The 22,568-nt window shown below is 42.1% G+C and overlaps 1 protein-coding gene across 1 annotated transcript in view; it reads right to left on the minus strand.

Moving 5' to 3' along the window:
- abcc8 (ATP-binding cassette, sub-family C (CFTR/MRP), member 8) overlaps positions 1-22,568 on the minus strand; it is a 309,145-nt gene that overhangs the window by 209,914 nt on the left and 76,663 nt on the right. Inside the window, exon 8 of the mRNA XM_041198027.1 lies at positions 20,486-20,650. Within this exon, the coding sequence (XP_041053961.1) occupies positions 20,486-20,650 (165 nt within the window). The remainder of the gene's footprint in view (positions 1-20,485; positions 20,651-22,568) is intronic.

Consider the following 22,568-nt stretch of genomic DNA (forward strand, 5'->3'; position numbering starts at 1 on the left):
GAAAATTCTCCCCGATGGAACAATGAGGAAACTAACAGATTAGGAGACAGTACCTTAGTGTTTCACTTTGAAACACATGTAGATGGAGCAGTACACAGATTTCATCCTCTAGTTGTCTGCTGAATTTTTGCTTTCAGCCATATCTACACACAGAGGATGGAATTTTTATGGCAGAGGGATTTTACATTCTCACCAAGTCAATGGAGTTCATAATGGCTCGACGGGTTTTATGGCCCCATCTCCGCTGCGACCGGGCCATAAAATTCCCACCAGAAGGTGAAAAGAAAGTCAGAACATATTCTTGACAAAATTAGATCATTAATTCTGTGTTCACTTGGTAGAGGTTCCTTCAACTCAGTCACAAGGCATGAGAGAGTAATTTTCCTTTTTTAAAAATTCATTCATGGGATGTGGGATTTGCTGGCTGGGCCAGCATTTATTGCCCATCCCTAATTGCCCTTGAGAAGATATTGCCCCCATCTAGAGCCCAACGTGTGTGATTTCCTGCCCCGAGGTATTAAAATAGTTCATGGTAGCCCCAGAGCAAGCCTTGCAATTGCCAATGGGAGAGGGAGGAAATTTAAGTACAGCTATGTCATCCATGACTCAGTTGGTGACATCTTTGCCTCCAAGTCAGAAGTTTGCAGGTTCAAGTCCCACTCTGGGAGTTGAGCAAAGATCAAGGCTAAGACTCCAGTGCAGTACTGAGGGGGTACTGCACTGCTGAAGATGCCGCCTGCCTGCTCCTGACTTGGCCGTGATTTATCAGGCCTCAGGTGCTCCTGAGATGAGGTGAAATTTTTTCACTCAGAGGGGTTGTGTGTCTTTGGAGCTCTCTTCCTGAAAAGGTGGTGGAAGCAGAGTCTTTGAATGCTTTTAAGGCAGAGGTGTATAGACTCTTGGTAAGCAAGGGGGTGATAGATTATCAGGGTTAGGTGGAATGCAGATTTCAGGTTACTATCAGATCAGCCATGATCTTATTAAATGGAGGAGCAGGCTTGAGGGGATGAATGGCCTATTCCTGTTCCTTGTTCATATGGCACCACCTGAACCTAACTGAGGCCCTTAAGTGTCCAACTAATGGTCACTTCCTACCCAGCCTCATATTTTTGACTGGCGAGAGAAGTTTAGCAATGAGTGGGAAGGCAGGTAAGCCTGTTTGGGCCTCAGCAGAAATGGGGGAGGCATCTCCATTACTTCCTTCCTTTTCTGATCAAAGCCCTCCCAAAGTCTGTGCAACCCCTGGTAACCCGTCCCTCACTGGCCCATGCACCCCCCACAGCCCCTCTCCCCACGTAGCTCTCCCCAGCGTCTCATCTCCTGGCTCTGCTGAGAACATCCCTCCCTCCTCCACAACTTATCTGTCATCTGGTTTCTGACTCTCCTTCTCTGTGACTGGATGCAGTCACAGCAGCAGCCACCACACCCAGGGGTGCTGCTGGGACCAGTGAGCTCCCGGCCAATCAGACTAGCCAGCAGCTCTCAGGGGTGGTACCCCATCCCCAAATGAGGGCAAAAATTTCACCCTGAGTTACTTAATGCTCCTCTGAGCATAAATTGGTAGTAGGCAGCTCACTGGAACTCCAACAGGTTTCACAGTGACCTTTTCGGTTGTAAAATCCTGCGCCAAGTAATTTTCTTTTAGTTGCAGACTTATTAAGCGTGCAGCCAAACATCTGACATCCAAATTTGGGACTTTCTGGCTGCTGGTGGATGTCCCAGATATCTCCATTAGATTTAAATATCAGGGTCGGGGGATCTATACTTAACTCTGAATCTTTGACTTGTCATGTGACCCTCTGAATACCCTCAGACAGGGGCTCAAAAAGGCAGACCATAGCGTTCTATTTATCAGAATGCCTGTTTTGTATGACCTAGATGAATGAGGAGGGGAGCCAGGAATAGCCTCCACTTCATTAACATGGCTTCAACTCGCCTGCGCCTAAGGTAACCACAGGCCCAGCTCAATCCCCTTCAACACTACCAATGAAAGGTTTTGAAACCTTAAGGCAGCATAAAGGAGTAGAGACCAGTTAAGTGAATCCCTAACCTTTACCTTCTCCTTTAGGCCCAGGAAAAATTGCAATCTGAGGGGAAACGGTCAGCCTAATGGTGTAAAAATCTTACAAATACATCCAGCTGGACTTTCTTACTGAAAAGCTGGGGAGAGGATATAACCATAATGAACCAAAGAAATACTGTGGCCAGAATTTTACTTACACCCGGTCACAGAATTTCTACAGGCTTTTGCATTAGAACTTGCAGTAATTAAGAATCCATTCCAGTGCAATGACCCCTACAGGAGATCTGGAACCTGTGTGAACAAGGCAAGCAACAGCATGTCTTCTCAACCAATCAGACTGAAGAATCCTTACCAAGGAATGCAGAATCTGAGCTAGGAAGTGAAAGGTAGGACACCAAATTCAATGTAAAATCATGTGCAGAAGACAAAATAAGGAGAGGGGAAGAAAATGGGAATGTGTATGTGAAAGAGGCAGAAAGAAGAAGGAAGAAAAATCTTTTAGATATATTTTACATCTCCAAGAATAATTACATCTGAAGGAATGAGGTGCCACACTTGTAAAATTAAATTTTCAGTGCCAGTGTGTAGTTTGGCAGTAATTAAAATTTAACATGGTATTAAAATCACAATTACATTTGCAACCTTTTCTAACTCTATCAGCATAACCCTTTACATCCTTTTCCTTCATGTGCTTATCTAGCTTTCCCATAAATGTATGTATATTGTTTGCCCTTTGATAGCAAGTTCCACTTCCTCACCACTTTCTGGGTAAACAAGTTTCTTCTGAATTCCATATTCAATTTCTTGGTGGCTATCTTGAAATGAAGACCTATAGTTTGCTCTTGCCCATAAGTGTAAACACTCTTACTATGTCTATTCAGTTAAAACCTTTTATAATTTAAAGAGCTCTATTTGTAAATCCTCAGGTACAAAAACAGTGTGTGTCCGTATGCAGCAAGACCTGGACAACATTCAGACTTGGACCAATACGGGGCAAGTGACATTCGCACCACAAAAGAGCCAGGCAATAATCATCAGTAACAAGATGGAATCTAACCATCTGCCCTTGACATTCGATGGCATTACCATTGCTGATTTCCCCACTATCAACATCCTGGGGTTACCATTGATCCAGAAACTGAACTGGACCAGCCATACAAATACTGTAGCTACAAGGGCAGGTCAGAGGCTGGGAATTCTGCAGCAAGTAATTCATCTCTTGACTCCCCAAAGCCTATTCACCATCTACAAAGCAGAAGTCAGGAGTGTGATGGAATACACTCCACTTGCCTGGATAAGTGCAGCTTCAACAACACTCAAGAATCTCAATATCACCAAAGAAAAAGCAGCCCACTTGATTCGCACCCCATAGAAACATAGAAAATGGGAGGAGTAGATTACTCGACCCTTTGAGCCTGCTCTAGCATTCAATATGATCATGGCTGATCCTCTATCTCAATGCCATACTCCCGCTCTCTCCCCATGCCTTTAGAGACCAGAAATCTATCTATTTATTTCTTAAATATATTCAGCAGCCTTCTATGTTAGAGGATTCTACAAGTTCACCACCCTCTGAATGAAGAAGCTTCTCCTCATCTCAGCCCTAAATGGCCTACCCCATATCCTGAGACTGTGCTCCTTTGTTCTAAACCCCCAGCCAGAGGAAACATCATCTCTGCACCCAGTCTGTCCAGCCCTGTCAGAATTTTATATGTTTCAATGAGATCCCCTCTCATTCTTCTAAATTCCAGTGAATATAGGCCTAGTTAGCCCAACTTCTCCTCAAACAACAATCCTGCCATCCAAGGAACCAGTCTGGTGAACCTTCGCTGTACTCTCTCTATGGCAAGTAGATCCTTTCTTAGGTAAGAAGATCAAAACAGCATACAATGCTCCAGATGTGGTCTCACCAGGCCCTGTACAGCAGCAGTAAGACGTTATTGCTCCTGTACTCAAGTCTTCCCACAATGAAGGCCAACATACCATTTGCCTTTTTAACTGGTTGCTACACTTGCATGCTTGCTTTCAGTGATGGGTGTACAAGGGCCCTTTATACATCAACATTTCCCAATCTATCTCCATTTAAATATTAAAAATAAAATATTGCAAATGCTGGAAAACTGAAACAAAAACAGAAAATGCTGTAAAAGCTTAGCAGGTCTAGCAGCATCTGTAACAAACACTCTGCCATTATGTTTTTCCAACTGAAGTGGATAACTTCACACTTATCCACGTTATACTGCATCTGTCATGTATTGGCCCACTCACTCAACCTGTCGAAATCAACTTGAAGTCACTTAACACCCTCCTCATCACTCATGTTCCCACCAAGTTTTGTGTCATCAGCAAACTTGGAAATATTACATTTGGTTCCCTCATCCAAAACATTGATATATATTGTGAATAGATGGGGCCCAAGCACTAATCCCTGTGGTACCCCACTAGTCGCCGCCTACCACTCTGAAAAATACCTTTTCATTCCTACTGTCTGTTTCCTGTCTGCTAACCAATTCTTAATCCAATTCTTATGCCAATATATTACCTCCAAACCCATGTGCTTTAATTTTACATAGTAACATCTTATGTGGGACTTTATCCAAAGCTTACTGAAATTCCAAATACGCAACATCCACTGGTTCTCCCTTGTCTAGTTCCATCTTCAAAAAAAACTCCAGATGGTGTGTCAAACATGATTTCCCTTTCATAAATCCATGCTGACTTTGTCTAAGATAAAAGCAAAATACTATGGATGCTGGAAATCTGAAACAAAAACAGAAAATGCTGGAAAAACCCAGCAGATCTGACAGCATCTGTGGAGAGAGAAACAAAGTTAATGTTTCGAGTCCGTATGACCTTCCTTTAGAGCTGAAGAAGCTCTGAAGAAGGTTCATACAGAATCAAACATTAACTTTGACTTTGTCTAATCCCATTGATATTTTCTAAGTCGCCCATTATCACATCCTTTATAATAGACTCTAGCATTTTCCCTACTACCTATATTAGGCTAGCCATTTTGTAATTTGCTGCTTTTCCCTCCCTCCTTTTTTAAACAGCTGGATTACATTTGTCACTCTCCAATCTGCTGGGAATGTTCCAGATTCTACAGAATTTTGGAAAAAGACAACCAAGGCATCCACTATTTCCATGGCCACCTCCTTTAGTACCCTGGGATGTAGATTATCAAGCCTTGGGGATTTATCGGCTTTTAGTCCGATTAATTTCTCCAGCACTTTTCTTTTAGTAATACTGCTTTCCTCAATTCCACTTTCTCACAAGACCCTTGGTTCCCTAGCATTTCTGGGAAGTTATTTGTGTCTTTCCCATGAAGACAGAACTAAAGTAGTTGTTTAATTGCTCTGCCATTTTCTTGTTCTCTATTATAAATTCTCCTGTTTTGCACTGTAAGAGACTTACATTTGTCTTCACAAATCTTTTTCTTCTTACATACATATAGAAGCTTTTACAGTCTGCTTTTATGTTTCTTGCAAGTTTACTTGCATACTCTATTTTTCCCCTCTTAATCAATCTCTTGGTCCTCCTTTACTGAATTCTAAACCGCTTCCTCAGGCTTGCTACCTTTTCCAGAAACTTTATATGACTCCTCTTTGGATCTAATACTATCCTTAATTTCTTTGGTTATCCATGGTTGGGCCGCTTTTCCTGATGTGCTTTTGTGCCAGAAAGGAATATAAAACTGTTGCAATGCATACACTCGCTCCTTAAATATTAGCCATTGCCTCTCCACTGTCATGCCTTTTAATGAGGTTCCCCAATCTACCTTAGCCAACTCATGCCTCATACGTTCTTAGTTCCCTTTGTTTAGATTTAGGACCCTAGCTTTAGATCAGACTAATTCACTTTCCATCCTAATGAAGAATTTTATCTTGTTATGGTCCCTGTTCCCTAAAGGACCCCGCACAACAAGATCATTAATAAACCTCTTCTCATTGCACAATACCAAATCTAGCAAAGCCTGTTCCTTAGTTGGTTCCTCAACGTACTGGTCTAAAAAACCATCTTGTACACACTGAAGGAATTAATCTGCCACAGTATTATCACTAATTTGTTTTGCTCTGGCTATATGTAGATTAAAATCACCCATGATTACTGTAGTACCCTTCTTACTTGCATCTCTAATTTCCTGTTTAATTCTGTCCCCTACCTTATCACCACTGTTTGGAAGCCTATAGACAACTCACACTAATGCTTTCTGCCCCTTGTTGCTTCTTAGCTCCACCCAGACTGATTCTACATCTAGATTTTCTGAGCCAATATCCTCTCTCACTATTGCAATGATTTCATCCTTAACTAACAATGCCACAACACCTCCTTTTCCTTTTTGCCTGTCCATCCTAAATATTGAGTATCCTTGAATATTCAGTTCCCAGCCTTCCTCACCCTGCAGCCATGTCTCTGTAATTGCAATCATATCGTACCTGTTTACATCTATTTGCGGTGTTAATTCATCTACCTTATTGTGAATGCTCCGTGCATTCAGATACAGTGCCTTTAAACTTGTCTTTTTAACATTTTTACACATTTTTTGTACTATGGCCCTATTTGCTGCTAGCCCTTGTTTCCTCTGCCTTTCATTTTTGCTTTCTAGTTTTCTATCTTTCATTCCTATCTTTGTTCCCTTCTCGTGTCTCCCAACTCAAGCTGCCATCCTCCTGCCAGTCTAGTTTAAACCCTCCCACAAAGTGCTAGCGATAAGCCTGCAAGGATATTGGACCCTGTTCTGCTGAGGTGCAACACATCCAACTTGTACAGGCAGCATCTTCCCTTGAATCAGTCCCAATGCCTCAGGAATCTAAGTCCCTCCCTTTTACACCATCTCTCTAGCCACACATTCATCTGGTCTATTCTCCTTTTCCTGATCTCATTAGCACATGGCATTGGGAGTAATCCTGAGTTTACTACTTTTGAGGTTCTGCTTTTTAATTTATTTTCTAGTTCACTATATTCTGCTTTCAGGGCCTCATCCCTCTTTTTCCTATGTCGTTAGTACCAATGTGGACCACAATCTCTGGCTGTTCACCCTCCCCCTTCAGAACGTTCTGCAGCCTCTCAGTGACGTCCTTGACCCTGGCACCAAGGAGGCAACATACCATCCTAATAGCACATCTCTGGCTGCAGGAATGTCTGTCTATCTGTTCCCCTTATGATAGAATCCCTATCCTATTGCTTTCCCACCATTTTTCTCCCCGCCCCACCCCCACACCCCCTCATCCATGCAGCTGAGCCATTTGCGGTGCCAGGGGCTTGGCTCTTGCTGCATTCCACTGAGAAACCATTTCCTCCAAGATGGAAAATCTGTTAGAGAGGGAGATGGAAAATCTGTTAGAGAGGGAGATGGACCCTGGGGACTCCTGCATGATCTGTCTAGTGCTTTTATTCTATCTGGTGGTCACCCATTCCCTTTCTGCTTGTGCACTCTTTACCAATGGTGTGACCACCTCACTGTATCTGCTATCCATGAAAATCTCATGCTCCACAGTGACTCCAGCCACATCTCCAGTTCCGAAATGTGGATTTTGAGTAGCTGCAGCTGGAGACACTTCCTGCACACGCGGTCGCCTTGGACACAAGAAGTGTTCTTGACTTCTCACATCGCACAGGATGAACATTCCATTTGGCCAAGCTGCCCTGCCATGACTTACCCTTAAATTATTCCCTTTAATTTTACTTCCTCTAGTTTAGAGAATATTAAGGGCAGAAGAAACACTCACCAAGTCCTAATTACCAAGGCTACCAGTCTTCTTACTGAGCAACGGTAGAAAATGAAAGGATCCCATCTTCCCTCTCCAGTGAACTCCCTCTCTCACCAAACCCCAACTGAAGCACTCTAATGTAGCCCAAACCAGCACTCCAGTGCAGACAAAAGCACCACTGTAGATGGCATGCTTTTATGCTGTCAGAATCCAGCTTCTGAAAATCTGTTTAAGCTAGTTAACTAATTAACTAGCTGCAGCTGAAAGCAAAGCTTGTATAACCCCTGTTTTAAAGCTGGACTAAAACTCAACTTCTCCCAACACAAACAGCAACTTTTAGTTTATTGCTAACTTAAAAAAAGATTAGGCTTTAGATAGAAATTAACCCTTAAAAGTCCCTCTCTCACCAAACTCCAACTGAAGCACTCTAATACAGCCCAAAGCAGCACTCCATCCACCATCTTAAATATTCACTCCATCTACCATTGACACACAGCAGCAGGATTCTGTACCATCTACAAGATACACTGCATTAACTCGCTAAGGCTTCTTTAACAGTATCTTTCAACCAGTGACCTTGTTATAGCAGGTAACTGCCAAACTGCTGCAACTATTCACAATTTGTACTTATTTTGGGATGCAGGCTTTGAATTCAGAGAAAAGGCCACCAAGTCTTATAGGTTTCTTACAAAACTAAATTAAACCTTTATTAGTAGAATAAATGATTTAACCACATAATAGATTTACAAATTACTACTGATAACTTCTAAATCCCCAAATTAATCTAAACTCCAGTTACACCTCTGTTAAAGCAACAGTGACATAGGTTTGTAAAAGACCCAGGCAGAGTAACACACAATACCCTGAATAGTCAAATTCAAAGTGAGTTTTTCTCAGCTTCAGTTCCTTGTAGACAGTAGCTTGAGGCTTAGATGCTGGAAGCTTTTCACACTTGTGTTCGATCTTAGAATGCCAGCCTTACACACAGCCTTCGATCCTTTATACATATTTCCTCTTTGAATGCAAATTCCCATTGTTTTATTATGTCTTTGGACATTTACTTTCTAATAATAAAAATCCATCAAAGTACAAATTTTACCTGTAATTTTTGGGAAAAATAAACACACTGTTCCTTAACTTCTCCTGGCTAAGTGAAACATTTCAGCCCCCTCTTTTGAATTCAAGCTAGTCTGGTTTACTTTAAAATGCAGCTGTTCTCTTTACGCCTATGTTTACCTACTTAACATTTCAAGCCTAGCTTATCTTCTGACATATCAAGGCCTTCAGACCAGCTGCCTTTAATTCAATTAAGAGATACACACCCACCCTATTATTACTCTACTTTACAATAAATTCCAATGACATTATGAAAATTATTATATCTTCTTGACAGACCTCTACAATCCTGATTCAGAACTATCTTGCCACTCCTTCACTGACACTGGGTCAAAATAATGGAACCCCCTCCTTTACAGCAGTATGGGTGCACGTACACCACATGGTCTACAGTGGTTCATGAAGGCAGCTCACCACCACCTTCTCGGGGGCAACTAGTGATGAGCCAGAGATGTTCACATGCCGAGAACAACTAAAAAAAAAATTAATGTTTTCTTATAATTCGTTGCAGTCTTCCGCAGTTTTGACTATTTTGCAACCCCACCCCCATCCCCACACCCCCAATTTACTATTATCTATAAATTTAGAAATTATGTTTTTTATTCCAAAGTCTAAATTGTTAATAAGCAACAACTGTTTCCAACACGCATCCTTGTGGGATTCCCATTTCCAACTTCTGCCACTCTGAATATCCACCTTTACTGCAAATCTTAACTGTCTGTCATGCAGCCAGCCATTAAAAACCTAACATGGAGTCTGATATGATGCTTTTTTAGAACATAGAAGAAAATTCATGTGGAAGTACAAGATTGCCTCAGTAGCTAAAATAATTAACAGAAATATTTCCAGCTTGTTAGTCTGAGCATGTTATTAGAATTTATCTAGTTATCGGGACACGTTTTGAGACCGAAAGAAGTTGTTTGCTTTCCTGAGATTTGCGATGTGTCCTATCAATTATATTTTGAATTATCTATTTGACCTTCATAGCAGTGCACTCTGATCGTTATGACTTATGCAGCTTGACTGATTCTATTTTGAACACTGTCACAAGCGACAGAACCATTTGATTTTAGCACAGGCCATTGTTTCTGCACTGCACTACATTTTCTTCATCTAGACTTGGATTAATAGCCCCAGTCTTAATTGTTCACAATATATCCTCAAACTTCAGAAGCTATACATAATGATATGTACTGTGAATGTGACTCGTATCTAGTGGCGTGTTAGTGGATATATTTGTTGTGCTAATTTTGGTTCAATTATACCTTCAAGCTTATAAATGCTGTAAGAGTCCAGTTAAATATTTAAAAAGGCAATTAAGATGCTTTGTTATAGCAGGGAGTATTCATGCAAAGAAAACTATTATGTTTTCCAATTGCTCCTATTGTAAAAGCAGTACGAAACATGTGGGGGAAAGAGAGGTTGAGATAATGCTCCTTTCAAGAGAAGTTACACATCTAGTTTATTCCTTGTGTACTGTCTTCCAGTACATTTTTTCCTTAATATAAGTAATTTACTTTGAAATAAATCCTTGTGATCTAACATAATCTGATACTCCAATATGTAGGTATTGATAGAATAGGTTAGATTATCTTTAACATTATTTTTTCCTGTTCCTTCTCCCTATACTACTCAGCAGCCACAGCTAATACAGTGTGTACAAGCTAACCTGAAAAAGCTGACCAACAGCTACAAATCACTGTATAGTCCCACAAGTTTGATAACTCAAGGATGGCCCGATGTAACTATAGGGGATTTGGAAATTAATCTGTAGGTGTTGTAGCTGGATGATTGAGGGCTGGTACACTACAGTATAGAACACTGGTATGCTACTCTTGAGATGGAATGCCGATTAGTTAAATAGACGATAGAAAACTTAGGGTACTATAAACGATCCCTCTAAATTGTTTTTATTGTGCGTGGTCTACTTATTTCAATGCCATATACCGTTAATTTTTTTGCACAGTCTTGCACGCACAGTATCTTGGAGACAGCTTGAAAGGAGTCTGTACAGTAACTCCTGGGTTCCTACGCAGCTTAGACAGATCATTGGGTACTATCTTAAGGTACTAGTGCTGGGGTGTCAGTTTCTCCTAGTGTGACCAATCACTCTCCCTTCAAATGAATGCAGTCCAACAAACAAAAAAAAATGTGCATGTTGCCTGGTGCTTCTTGTCACTCCAGTCCTTGTCTTTTGAGTTGGAGCACCAGACTGATGCACATGCCAATGTCCCCTCTGGCACATGGTGCAAGCTGCCAGATGGCTCCATGCTGAGTGGTGGGAGTTGGATGGGAGGAGGTGGGATGTAGATGTGTGACAGCTATTGAAGGCCTATGGGTTGAATTTTCAGGTCTGGCCTGGGTGCCAGTTTCCATATGGGGTTCTTGGTGCTGGCCATTTTAGCTGAGACAGGTTCAGGACTGGTAGGGCTTCCTGCCCCCATTTGGAGGGTAGATGATTAGTCCCGGTAAGAGCTTGTTAAGTCCAATTGAAGGAAGCCAACTGGAATTTTACAACTGGGCTCCAGTCACCCACACCAACGGGGACCAATTTATGTGCCTGGGGGTGGACACTCATCAACATGTAAGGATGCCAGCACTCCAGGCTGATCGAGAGGCTCTCTCTATCAGTCTGGGTGTAAGAGCAGCCACATGCTGCCCTGTAGAGGACCTCCAACTTCTCCCCTCTCCAAAGTGATGGCCTTGCTGCAAGAACCTTTAATTAAAGTTTTTAAAAAATTAGTCTCCATGTTGAAGTGCCCTCTCTTTTACTTACCTGCCATTCCAGCTTGCAGCTCCTCTTAAGGGTGGCCCTCCAGATTCAACAGCCTGTCTGCCTCCATTAAATTGGATAGGGAACTTATCTCCATACCAATTAAGGGCATTCCTCTGTGAAAATCCCAATGTATAACTGTTTCCTCTAGGGGCAAGTTTAGGACCTGGAAAAAGTCTGTTTCCCATCAACGAATGGAAAAACCCTCAACATCAACCATGCGCCCAGAGGAAGGGTATGGTCACTTTAAGTAGCTCACCTTTAAAGATAAATGCACCTGCACTGGGAGCTTACCTTCCCCAGCCAGCTAAGCACAAAAGGGGAAGTTCAACAGATGCAGGCTCTGAAAGAGGCCAGGAGTTACAGAGATGAAAGACATACTGTGTGGCCTTGCTTTATGTCATATGTATTAAATAGTGTTCGGAACTTGAATTGTTCAAGGGCTACACTTTGTAAGGAAAGGAGGCATATCATTTTCCTTGTACTGCAGGGGGAAATAGATAAGTGCATAAAAGCTTGGACTCAAAAGTTAAACTTGGGGTAAATTTGATGGTCAATTTTTCATGAATCTGATGGAGTGGGCTGCCCAGATATTCTGAATTTTTACACTGCAAATGATGAACCTGGCTTCATTTTCAGCACTTTTGTTCTTCACAATTAATTACTTAAAAAATGGCAATTGGATTTTCAAAAAACCAACAGAACTATTACCCAAATGTTATCTCAACAATCACCCTCTCACATCTAACTTCTCATTACACCAATTAACAAATACACTTTAACACTTTCTACAAATTCAGAAAGACGTTGGGTTGGATTTTCATCCTCGAGATGGGTAGTGGGAGTCGGGTAAATTCCTGGCTCAGCAAACCCACCTTGGGAAAAAGTACCCACAAGAGGAAGATTGTTATTGTGGGTGGGGGGGTTAGGGGCAGGTGCAGGCTGCAGTCAGGCCAACCGACCCAGGATAAAGTTTGGAGACAGCCACAGAGGCTGCTGGATGTGGAGGCATGTTGTTTAAATGGCCTGCCTTGGTGTTGTGGGGCTTCTCCCCAGTTATAAAACAATAGAAAAGCCCTCCAACTCTCACCTGTTTTGTCCTCACCTCAGCCCCACACACTCCCATGCCCCATCCATGATACCTCATTATGTATTCTTGGGTGAGAGCCCAGAAATCCATTAGCCTGCTGGAACACTTAAGACTAAGGGAAACATTGCTTGATTGACAGGTCTGGCTATTTAATCTACACGATCAGTTCCAGGGGGAGGCGATGGTGTCGTGGTATTGTCACTGGCCCAGTAATCCAGAGACCCAGGGTGATCCGGCGACCTGGGTTCAAATCCCACCATGGCAGAATTTGAATTCAACAAAAATTTGGAGTTAAAAGTCTAACAATGAGCATGGAACCACTGCCTCATCTGGTTCACTAATGTCTGTTGTCCTTACCTGGTCTGGCCTACATGTGACTTCAGACTGACAGCAATGTGGTTGCACTTACATGCCCATCTAGCAAGTCACTCAGTTGTGGCTACAAAGTCACAAAAAAGAAATGACTCCCACTACACATTCCCAACCAGCATTGAGTATTGACCTAGGCACCAAAAATCACAACACCCTGAAAAATCTTCCTTACTAACATTTGGGGCTAGTGCCAAAATTGGGAGAACTGTCTCACAGATTAGTCAAGCAACAGCATGTTGATAGTCATCCTCAAGGAATTATACCTTACAGATAATGTCCCAGAAATCAACATCACCATCCCTGGGTATGTCCTGTCCCACTGGCAGGACAGGTGCAGCACAGTGGTATACAGTTGGGAGGGAGTTGCCCTAGGGGTCCTCAACATTGACTCCAGACCCCATTAAGTCTCATGGCATCAGGTCAAACATGGGCAAGGAAACCTCCTGCTGATGAATCAGTGTTGTACACCATTTGGAGGAAGCACTGAGGGGGCAAGGGGTCAAAGTGTACTCTGGGTGAGGGACTTCAAAGTCCATCACCAAGAGTGACTTGGTGGCACCACTACTGGCCGAGTCCTAAAGGACATAGTCACTAGACTGGGTCTGCGGCAGGTGGTGAGGGAACAAACAAGAGAGAAAAACATATTTGGCCTCATCTTTACCAACCTGCCTGCCGCAGATGCATCTATCCATGACAGTAACAGTAGGAGTGATTACCGCACAGTCATTGTGGAGATAAAGTCCTGTCCTCACATTGAGGCTACCCCCTGTCGTGTTGTGTGGCACTACTACTGTGCTAAATGGGATAGATTTTGAACAGATCTAGCAAATCAAGACTGGGCATCCATGAGGCACTGTGGGCCATCAGCAGCAGCAGAATTATACATGAGCACAATCTGTAACCTCATGGTCTAGCATAGCCCCCCACTCTACCATTACCATAAAGCCAGGGGATCAACCCTCGTTCAATGAAGAATGCAGGAGGGCATCCCAGAAGCAGCACCAGGCATATCCAAAAAAGAGGTGTGAACCTGGTGAAGCTATAACACAGAACTACTTGTGTGCCAAACAGCATAAGCAGCAAGTCATAGGAAGACTAAGCAATCCCACAACTGACAAATCAGACCTAAGCTCTGCAGTCCTGCCACATCCAGTCATGAATGGTGGTGGCTCCACAAATATCCCCATCCTGAGTGATGGAGCAGTCCAGCACATCAGTGCAAAAGGTAAGGCTGAAGCATTTGCTACATCTTCAGCCAGAAGTGCCGAGTGGATGATCCATCTTGGCCTCCTCCAGAGGTCCCCAGCATCATAGGTGCCAATCTTCAGCCAATTCGATTCACTCCACATGATATCAAGAAACGGCTGAAGGCACTGGATACTGCAAAGGTTATGAGCCTTGACAATATTCCGGAAATAGCACTGAAGACTCGTGTTTCTGAATTTGCCATGCCCCTAGCCAAGCTGTTTCAGTAAAGCTACAACACTGGCATCTACCCGGCCATGTGGAAAATTTCCCAGGTATGTCCTGTACACAAAAAGCAGGACAAATCCAACCCGGCCAATTACCGCCCCATCAGCCTACTCTTGATGATCAGTAAAGTATTGGAAGGGGTCAACAACAGTGCTATCAAGCAGTACTTGCTTAGCAATAACATGATCTCTGATGCCCAGTTTGAGTTCCACCAGGGCCACTCAGCTCCTGACTTCATTACAGCCTTGGTTCAACCATGGACAAAAGAACTGAACTCCCGAGGTGAGGTGAGAGTGACTGCCCTTGACATCAAGGCCATGTTTGACAGAGTGTGGCATCAAGGAGCTCTATCAAAACTGGAGTCAATGGGAATCAGGGGGAAAACTATCCACTGGTTGGAGTCATACCTAGCGCAAAGGAGTTGTTGGAGTTCAGTCATCTCAGCTCCAGGGCATCCCTGCAGGAGTTCCTCAGGATAGTGTCCTAGGCCTAACCATCTTCAGCTGTTTGGATCAATGACCTTCCTTCCATCATATGGTCAGAAGTGGGGATGTGCGCTGGTGATTGCACAATGTTCAGCACCATTCACGACTCCTCAGATACTGAAGCAGTCCATGTTCAAATGCAGCAAGACACGGACAATATCCAGGCTTGGGCTGACAAGTGGCAAGTAACATTCCCACCACCCAAGTGTCAGGCAATGACCATCTGCAATAAGAGAGAATCCAACCGTCGCTCCTTGATGTTCAATGGTATTACTATCAATGAACCCCCCCACTATTAACATCCTGGGGGTTACCATTGACCAAAAACTGAACTGGACTAGCCATATAAATGCTGTGGCTACAAGGGCAGGTCAGGAGCTAGGAATCATGCGACGAGTAACCCACCTCCTGACTCCCCAAAGTCTGTCCACCATCTACAAGGCACAAGACAGAAGTGTGATGGAATACTCCCCACTAGCCTGGATGAGTGCAGCTCCCACAACACTCAAGAAGCTGGACACCACCCAGGACAAAGCAGCCCACTTGATTGGCACCACATCCACAAACATTCACTCCCTCCACCACCAGCACACAGTAGCAGCACTGTGTACCATCTACAAGATGTACTGCAGGAATTCACCAAGACTCCTTCGACAGCAACTTCCAAACCCACAACCATCTAGAAGGACAAGGGCAGCAGGTATTTGGGAACACCACCACCTGGAAGTTCCCCTCCAAGTCACTCACCATCCTGACTTGGAAATATGTCACCATTCCTTCACTGTCGCTGGGTCAAAATCCTGGAATTTCCTCCCTAACAGCATTGTGGGTGTATCTGGACCACATAGACTGCAGAAGTTCAAGAAGGCAGCTCACCACCTGCAATAGGGGTTGAGTGGGAGCATACCTTGGCATGGAGCGCATAAAGAGTCATAGGTAGTGTTGATGGGGGGGGTGGGGGGGCATACGTTTGCATGGGAGGCATGAGGAGGACCATTTGAACTTACCTTTCAAAAGGTTCCCCCAAGCAGACTATGGTTCTTGACACCTCTGAGGTACTGTAATCCATAACCATTTGAAAAGCTGGCCCAACTCCTTGAAAATTGTGGTGTACTAGGATGTGCTTCTCTCCACACTGGAGCCGGCCAGGTCGGGAGTGCAGGCTGTGGGCTCATGACCTGAACCAGCCTGCATCCTTAAAGAGCACTCCCAAAAATCAGAAACTCTGGAATGGGCTCCAGACTCCCAGAATCAAAACACATCTCCCATTTTTAAGGAGCTTCCGCGTCATCCCAACTCGATGAAAACCCTGCCCAATATGTCCTGGAGTTTATAGCTAATAATGAACAAATAGCATTTGCCATTCATTATGCATACAGCTACCCAAAGACTTTTTGTGGACATTTGAGTGGCTTTTTACAGTCGTTGGGAATTTGATGCAAGGTAGTGCCCTCTAGTCCCCTAGGACCCGCGTGAACAGGGCAAGCGACAGCATACCTCTTCAACAAATCAGATTGAAGAATTCTCACTGGGAATGGAGAGCCTATACTAGGAAGTGTGAGTTTGAATTAATGAAAAATCATGTATAGAAAGTGAAATAGATAGAAAGGAAGTGTCGGATTAAAAGAGAGAAAGTAAAGGTTAAACAAAATTAAGTTTAATTTTTGAAAAAAAATCTCCAACAATGTTTAAAAATCAAAGGAATCATGAATTAAATAAACATTGACAGGGATCTTTAAATGATGAAGAATTATCATGTTGTTAATAACTCACTTACATTTGAATGGACAAGACCTAACTTTCTCAGCTGTGCTTAGTGGGTAAGCACTGAAACTTCATGTCATTCATGTGTTTAAATGTGAAATCTCTTAGTGAGGTACTGGGATTGCAAAGCTTGAGGAGGCACAGAGCAAAGTGGCCTGCAACTTCCTGATTTTCATGTTTGACCATGCACATGGCCTGAATCTTGGTTTCGTTGGGCGCGTGCGATTGGCGGGCCCGGAAGCAGACGCAAAATGCGCTTCCACCCACAATCGGCCCCCAAACGCAATTTCTTGTTGGGTGCCCAATTAATGGCCAGAGAGAAGGGAGAATGTGGACTTGTGCTCCCTGAACGCGACAGCTGCTGTGGAGCTGCCACAGGAAGCTGCAGTAATTTAAAAATGAAATGAGCTCAATAAACTGCTGCAAACTGTGACAATACTGTAAATGCAAACACCTGGCAGCAGACTACATAGCAGGTCATCCCTCAAACGTCTTCTCTTATTTTATTTAACGCTGGACATTTAACCCCTCCCTGGATGTAGTTTGTAATGAAAACGTGAAGGCCGCCTGTCCGTTTGGCCCATCCGCCAACCGTAAAAGTGGACGGGCTGTGTGAAACCACTGACAATTACCTCCTAATGGGCTTAATTGCCCACTTAATTGTCAGCGGGTGCACTTCTGACTCCTGCACTCGCCTGCCAACCTCAATATTGCACACATCCTGACGACATTTCGTGCAATTTTAAGCGATTCAGGCCCATGTAGATGGTAGAAATTGGTGTCCAATTTACTCCTTAACAATGATGGGCGCTGATAACCTCAATGTGAACCCAATATCTGGGCCACAACCTCATCCAACCACATACCATTTCCCAGAATATTTTCTTTCCTTAAACCTTCTAGTTCATACTTGCACTCTTTTACATCTCTTACATCAATTCAGTGTGGTACTTTGCTTCTCCAACTTAGAACATCTGATAATCTTAACCTGGTTACCTATTTTAACCTGACACTGTTCTTGTCCCTATTGTTCACATTGGTGAACATCTTTCTCCTTCACATTCTTCTCACTTACCCTCAGTCAGTTGTGGTATTCTTCTTTCTGTTCTATCCCAATGCACCACTTTCAACTTCTTTCCTCTTTGCCAAAGTACCAGTATCTTCACTATTCCCCACCTTCCTACTAACACTTTCCATTTTCTTTGCCTTAATCACCATCCTTTCCCACCACTTTGTATCATCAATGCTCCTCCTTTAACTGTTACCATTTGCCCTTCTTTCAAACTAATCTATTTCTACTTTTCTGTGCTATATATTTTCCTTCTCACTGCTATCCACTCCCCTTTTAGTCATTCACTGCCTTTCACTGCCATCCATTGTTCTGCATCCCTTCTCCTTTCATAGCAATTGTTTCCCTGCCCACTTTTACCTGAGTCCAATGGTAAATGCACTGGAACATACTTCTCACCATGTGGTTCCATCTGCTAATAGTTAATATCGTAGCCCCTGTTTATTAGTGGAGAAGGGTTCAGAATGTTCTTACATGGCTGTATGATATATAAGGTTGGAATCCTTAATAGTCTAAGTGTGACTGAATCTTCTAATTGTCCTTTCTTGTCTGTGAGAAAGTGCATTCTGAGGTTAAGCTTGCTTTACTTTCCATTTCTCTCCCCATTCACCCAGTAATACAGTTAATAATGGCACCCAGTAGCGTGAGAAAATTACAATGCAAGATCATGCCCCACTGGTTGGTGGTACTGTATATTGATACGCCATTACAATGTGCCAGCATGCCACCCTTCCAGAACAATTTGTTTCCTATGAAATTATATCAGGGATTTTTAGCTTCTCCACTTAATAATAGGTAAATTCAGCCTGATGCAGTGGCAGAGTTCAGGAGCTTTGTAATAGGACTTTGTTTAATAAGCAGTTTCAATTACATTTTCAAGCATATATACTGCAAAAGCACAGATGAATATTTAAAGTGCACTTCTATGCTGGTTGGGGTGATAACAGATGAGCAGCAGGCCAGAAGAGTTTTGTCTGGCCCCATACAAATCTTTCCAAAATCCAAAACACCTTTTTAGAAGAGACCTCCAGCAATGCTTTTAAGGATCACAGTGAAAGTGGGTCTGTCATGTGTTACACAAAATTCACTCATTTCTGCAAAAAACGTTGCAGAGCTCTGCAACAGATGTTGGAGCCTGATTAGAAGATTTTTGCAGCTTTCTGTCTGCATTTGTAAGGTGCACTGGATTCCCATTTAATAACCTACCCGAAGATTGATTCAGGTGGGCGAATGGGCACATAAGGCCCCTGACAGATTTTCATCTGCTGATCATATGTTTCACAGGTGAGGGACTGATATAGCCAACAGTTGAAAGTTTCTCTGTGAGGTTGACATATCATGGAAGTAGTTGAGGCATGCATAGCAATTTCATAACATTACTACTAATTTTGGATAAAATAATTTGACCAGTGTTTCTATTTGCTGTTCATTTGTTGCCACAAGTGTAATTTCAGGAAGACCTTCCAAATTTTCAGTTGCTTAGATCTCCTTTCTTAAGTGGGTGAATTTTTAAGTGAAAATGCTTGAGTCGCTTCCCAAACTGACACAAGACTTGCAATATATTTCTTAATTTCATATTTGTATGTCCTTTTTCACATTTATTAAGGTTCCAATGCTAGGACATAGAGCTCTTTGTCCTTTGGTTCATCGTGCTGCTCGATTTTTCACTGGTTCATTGCTCATGGGATTGACAATTGGACAAGTGCTTGCGGATTAAGCAAAGGAATCCCCGAGCAAGGTACCTTTACTATAACAGCACAACTTTTCCCAGTTGCCATAAATCACTCTTACAGCTTTCTCCAATTCAGACTGACAATTCAGAGGTAAAAGTTCTGGTGCACAATGGTTTGTACCAAGAGCAAATATTGCAAAAATATGCATTGCCAGCTTGAATGTTTGGGGAAAACATTTGTTCATGCAGCACTGCTTCAAGAAGTGCCACACAAATTATCTCAGTTCCTTGGGGGAAAGGCAGCATCACAAGATCAGCCCATGCATTGATTTCAATGATGAGACCAGTGCAGGGCACACAAGTGGTGTCCCACGGTTATGCACGTCCAAGGGGAATCGACTTAAGTCTATGTGACATCAATTCAAGTAGCACTAGCGAACAGGTTTCTCCCTCTTCATAGTTATTAATGATAATTAAGAGAAAGTTAGGACGAGGAGAGTGCAAATTTGTGATTTGAATTCTGGGCACATACCAGCAGCAAGGACTTTGGAGTTATTATTAGTCCTTAGTGTCAACTTGAGACTGCTTTTGTCAATTTTGGTGTTGATGCTGCACTTTATGTTTGGATTTACCAACACTTAATTTACAGTTACAGAAGGCAGAAAGAGAAGAATTTCATCCCATTGGTTATTTATTCTCCTGGTGGAGAATATACAATGTGACAATTCACCACACCGTCCACTCAGCATAATGTATATGTAGAAAAACAATTTTTCTATTAAAGTGAATATTCCAGGAATCTAATTTTAATGTACAATTACATTATTCTAAGACCATTTGTTGGGAAGGAAAATTGTTTACATTTTGAATGAGAAAGTAGCCTAATGGAAATGGTTCATCTTGGATCTCCTGAATGGAAAGCATATAAAAACAATACCTGAATTGCTCCTCGCAGGTTAATTCCGGTTTCTATAGCAACATAGTAAGATGCCTGAAGAAATGTCCTTTGCAGAAGAAGGGCAAGAAACAAAAGGACTGCGATAACATAAGCATTGGCCAAAAACTCCTGTGAGGAAATGAAGTAAACACCCAGCAATTTGACCTATAAAAACCAAAAAAGTCTATAAATGTTCAGCAGTAATGACTATACTGTGAAACCTGCAAAATATAATTTCCTTAGAACATTCATAAAATAATTTGGTTCAGTAAAATTATCAGTAGGACAGAAATAAGGACATGGAGGTAAAGTTAGTTAAAATGTTTTTTTTTAAACAGTGATTCAGTCCTGAGCTAGACAATCTTGCTCTAATCACATCCATACTCTTGGTTACAGTGTCTTGTGTTTGCCCCTTCACAGAAACTAGGCTAATCACCAAATAGCCACAACACAGAATTAGCATTCAACTTTAGTTTTTAATATTCGATACTAATAAACTGTAAAGAATTTATTAAAAATCAAATCGCATAATGCATCAAAAGATGAAAGCATTCCCAAGGAACATAATCTATCCAGCTACTGTGGCATTGGACTAACCTGAATGACATCAATCTGAAGACTTCTAACTTCAAAGAGAGTGCATATCATTTAACATTCAGCATTGAAACATCAGAGCACTGTATTGCCTTGAATCATTCTGCCAGCATTAATGAGCTTGGTCAAAATTGTCAGGTATAACTGAGGCATCCATTCAAAAGAACTCTAGGGCTTATTCAGATTCAGGTTCAGATCAGACTGGATTCATGCTGAGCTGAACATCAGACCTACCTTGAACCTTAAAATCCAGCTTATTAATATTACTGTATGAACATTTAAAATGTTCATATTAAAGCCTTAAGTTCACTATTTTAGTGGAGGTGCTAACCTATTGGATAATGCCTTCACTGAAATAACATGCTAAAAGGGCATATCATATAATTTGTGTTGAATTATTGTTAAGCATTTTTATGTAAACAGCAATTTCTGTAATGTTCGAATTGAACAAGAAGTGAGTCATCACAGGACCACTTTAAACTATTTTTAGTGTTTTTGATAAGGACTATTGTGATATGAATGCGAGATTTTACATGATTTTTATTTTTTAAACTCTCTCTTTAACTGAAGGCAAAATGATGCAGTGAAGAGGGGCATGTATTCTATTGAGTTCTACCCAACAACAAGCCTGTCTAGCTTGATTATTATGGAGGCCAGGGGGCCCAGGTTGTGGCTTACTCAGAGCAATGTGCAGAATGTTCACACCTAAAAACAAAGGAGCAGCAGGGCTAACTGTGGACTGACGTCTCCAAGTTTCTGGACACAAAAAGAGAGAAAAAGAGAGAGAGGTCTCAGAGAGACACAAGCTGGTGTGGTTAGCAGAGAGATTAAAGCTGCAAGTTCTCTGCAGGTTAACAGGCAAAATGTGGGAGGGAGGACAATCTCTGGTCGAAGATCCCATGGTAATCTAAAGACACTGGATAATTTGCCCTGGCTAGGTCAGGAGGAGAAACTGCCAGAGTGCCTCTCAACAGTCACTTGACATTATGACTGGTGAAGTAACGAGACATGAAACCGTTAGAATCTGGGAGTGATGGTGAACTTTCTTCTATAAGGACTGTAATCTGTTGAGAATGGGCTGTATTGTATATGAATTCAGTGTGGGGTTATCAGTCAGGTTAAAACATTAATAAGGGTTATCTTCTTTGTAGTTTAGAGTTTTAGTTGCCTACTAGGAAATGTTTAGCCAATGTTGCTTTTAGTTTATTTTTTACAGTAAATGTCTTAAAACTTGACATCGTGACAATTCCTTTAAGTCAATCACTGGGAATTCAAATATCTTTTTAAAAATTATCAGTTTCTATGGGGATCCTAAAATTATGGCGCCAATCACTGACATAATTAAAATTAAAGTATGCTGCCATCATTTAAAGAAATGACTGATGAAGAAATCACCAGATGCATGGTAACTGGTTAAAAAAAAAAACCCTGCTAATCCTCATTTAGCAATGCTCTAATAGGGAAAATTCTAGATAATACATTTGAAAAC

Source organism: Carcharodon carcharias, chromosome 10 (assembly GCF_017639515.1).
Source record: "Carcharodon carcharias isolate sCarCar2 chromosome 10, sCarCar2.pri, whole genome shotgun sequence".
Lineage (NCBI taxonomy): Eukaryota > Metazoa > Chordata > Chondrichthyes > Lamniformes > Lamnidae > Carcharodon > Carcharodon carcharias.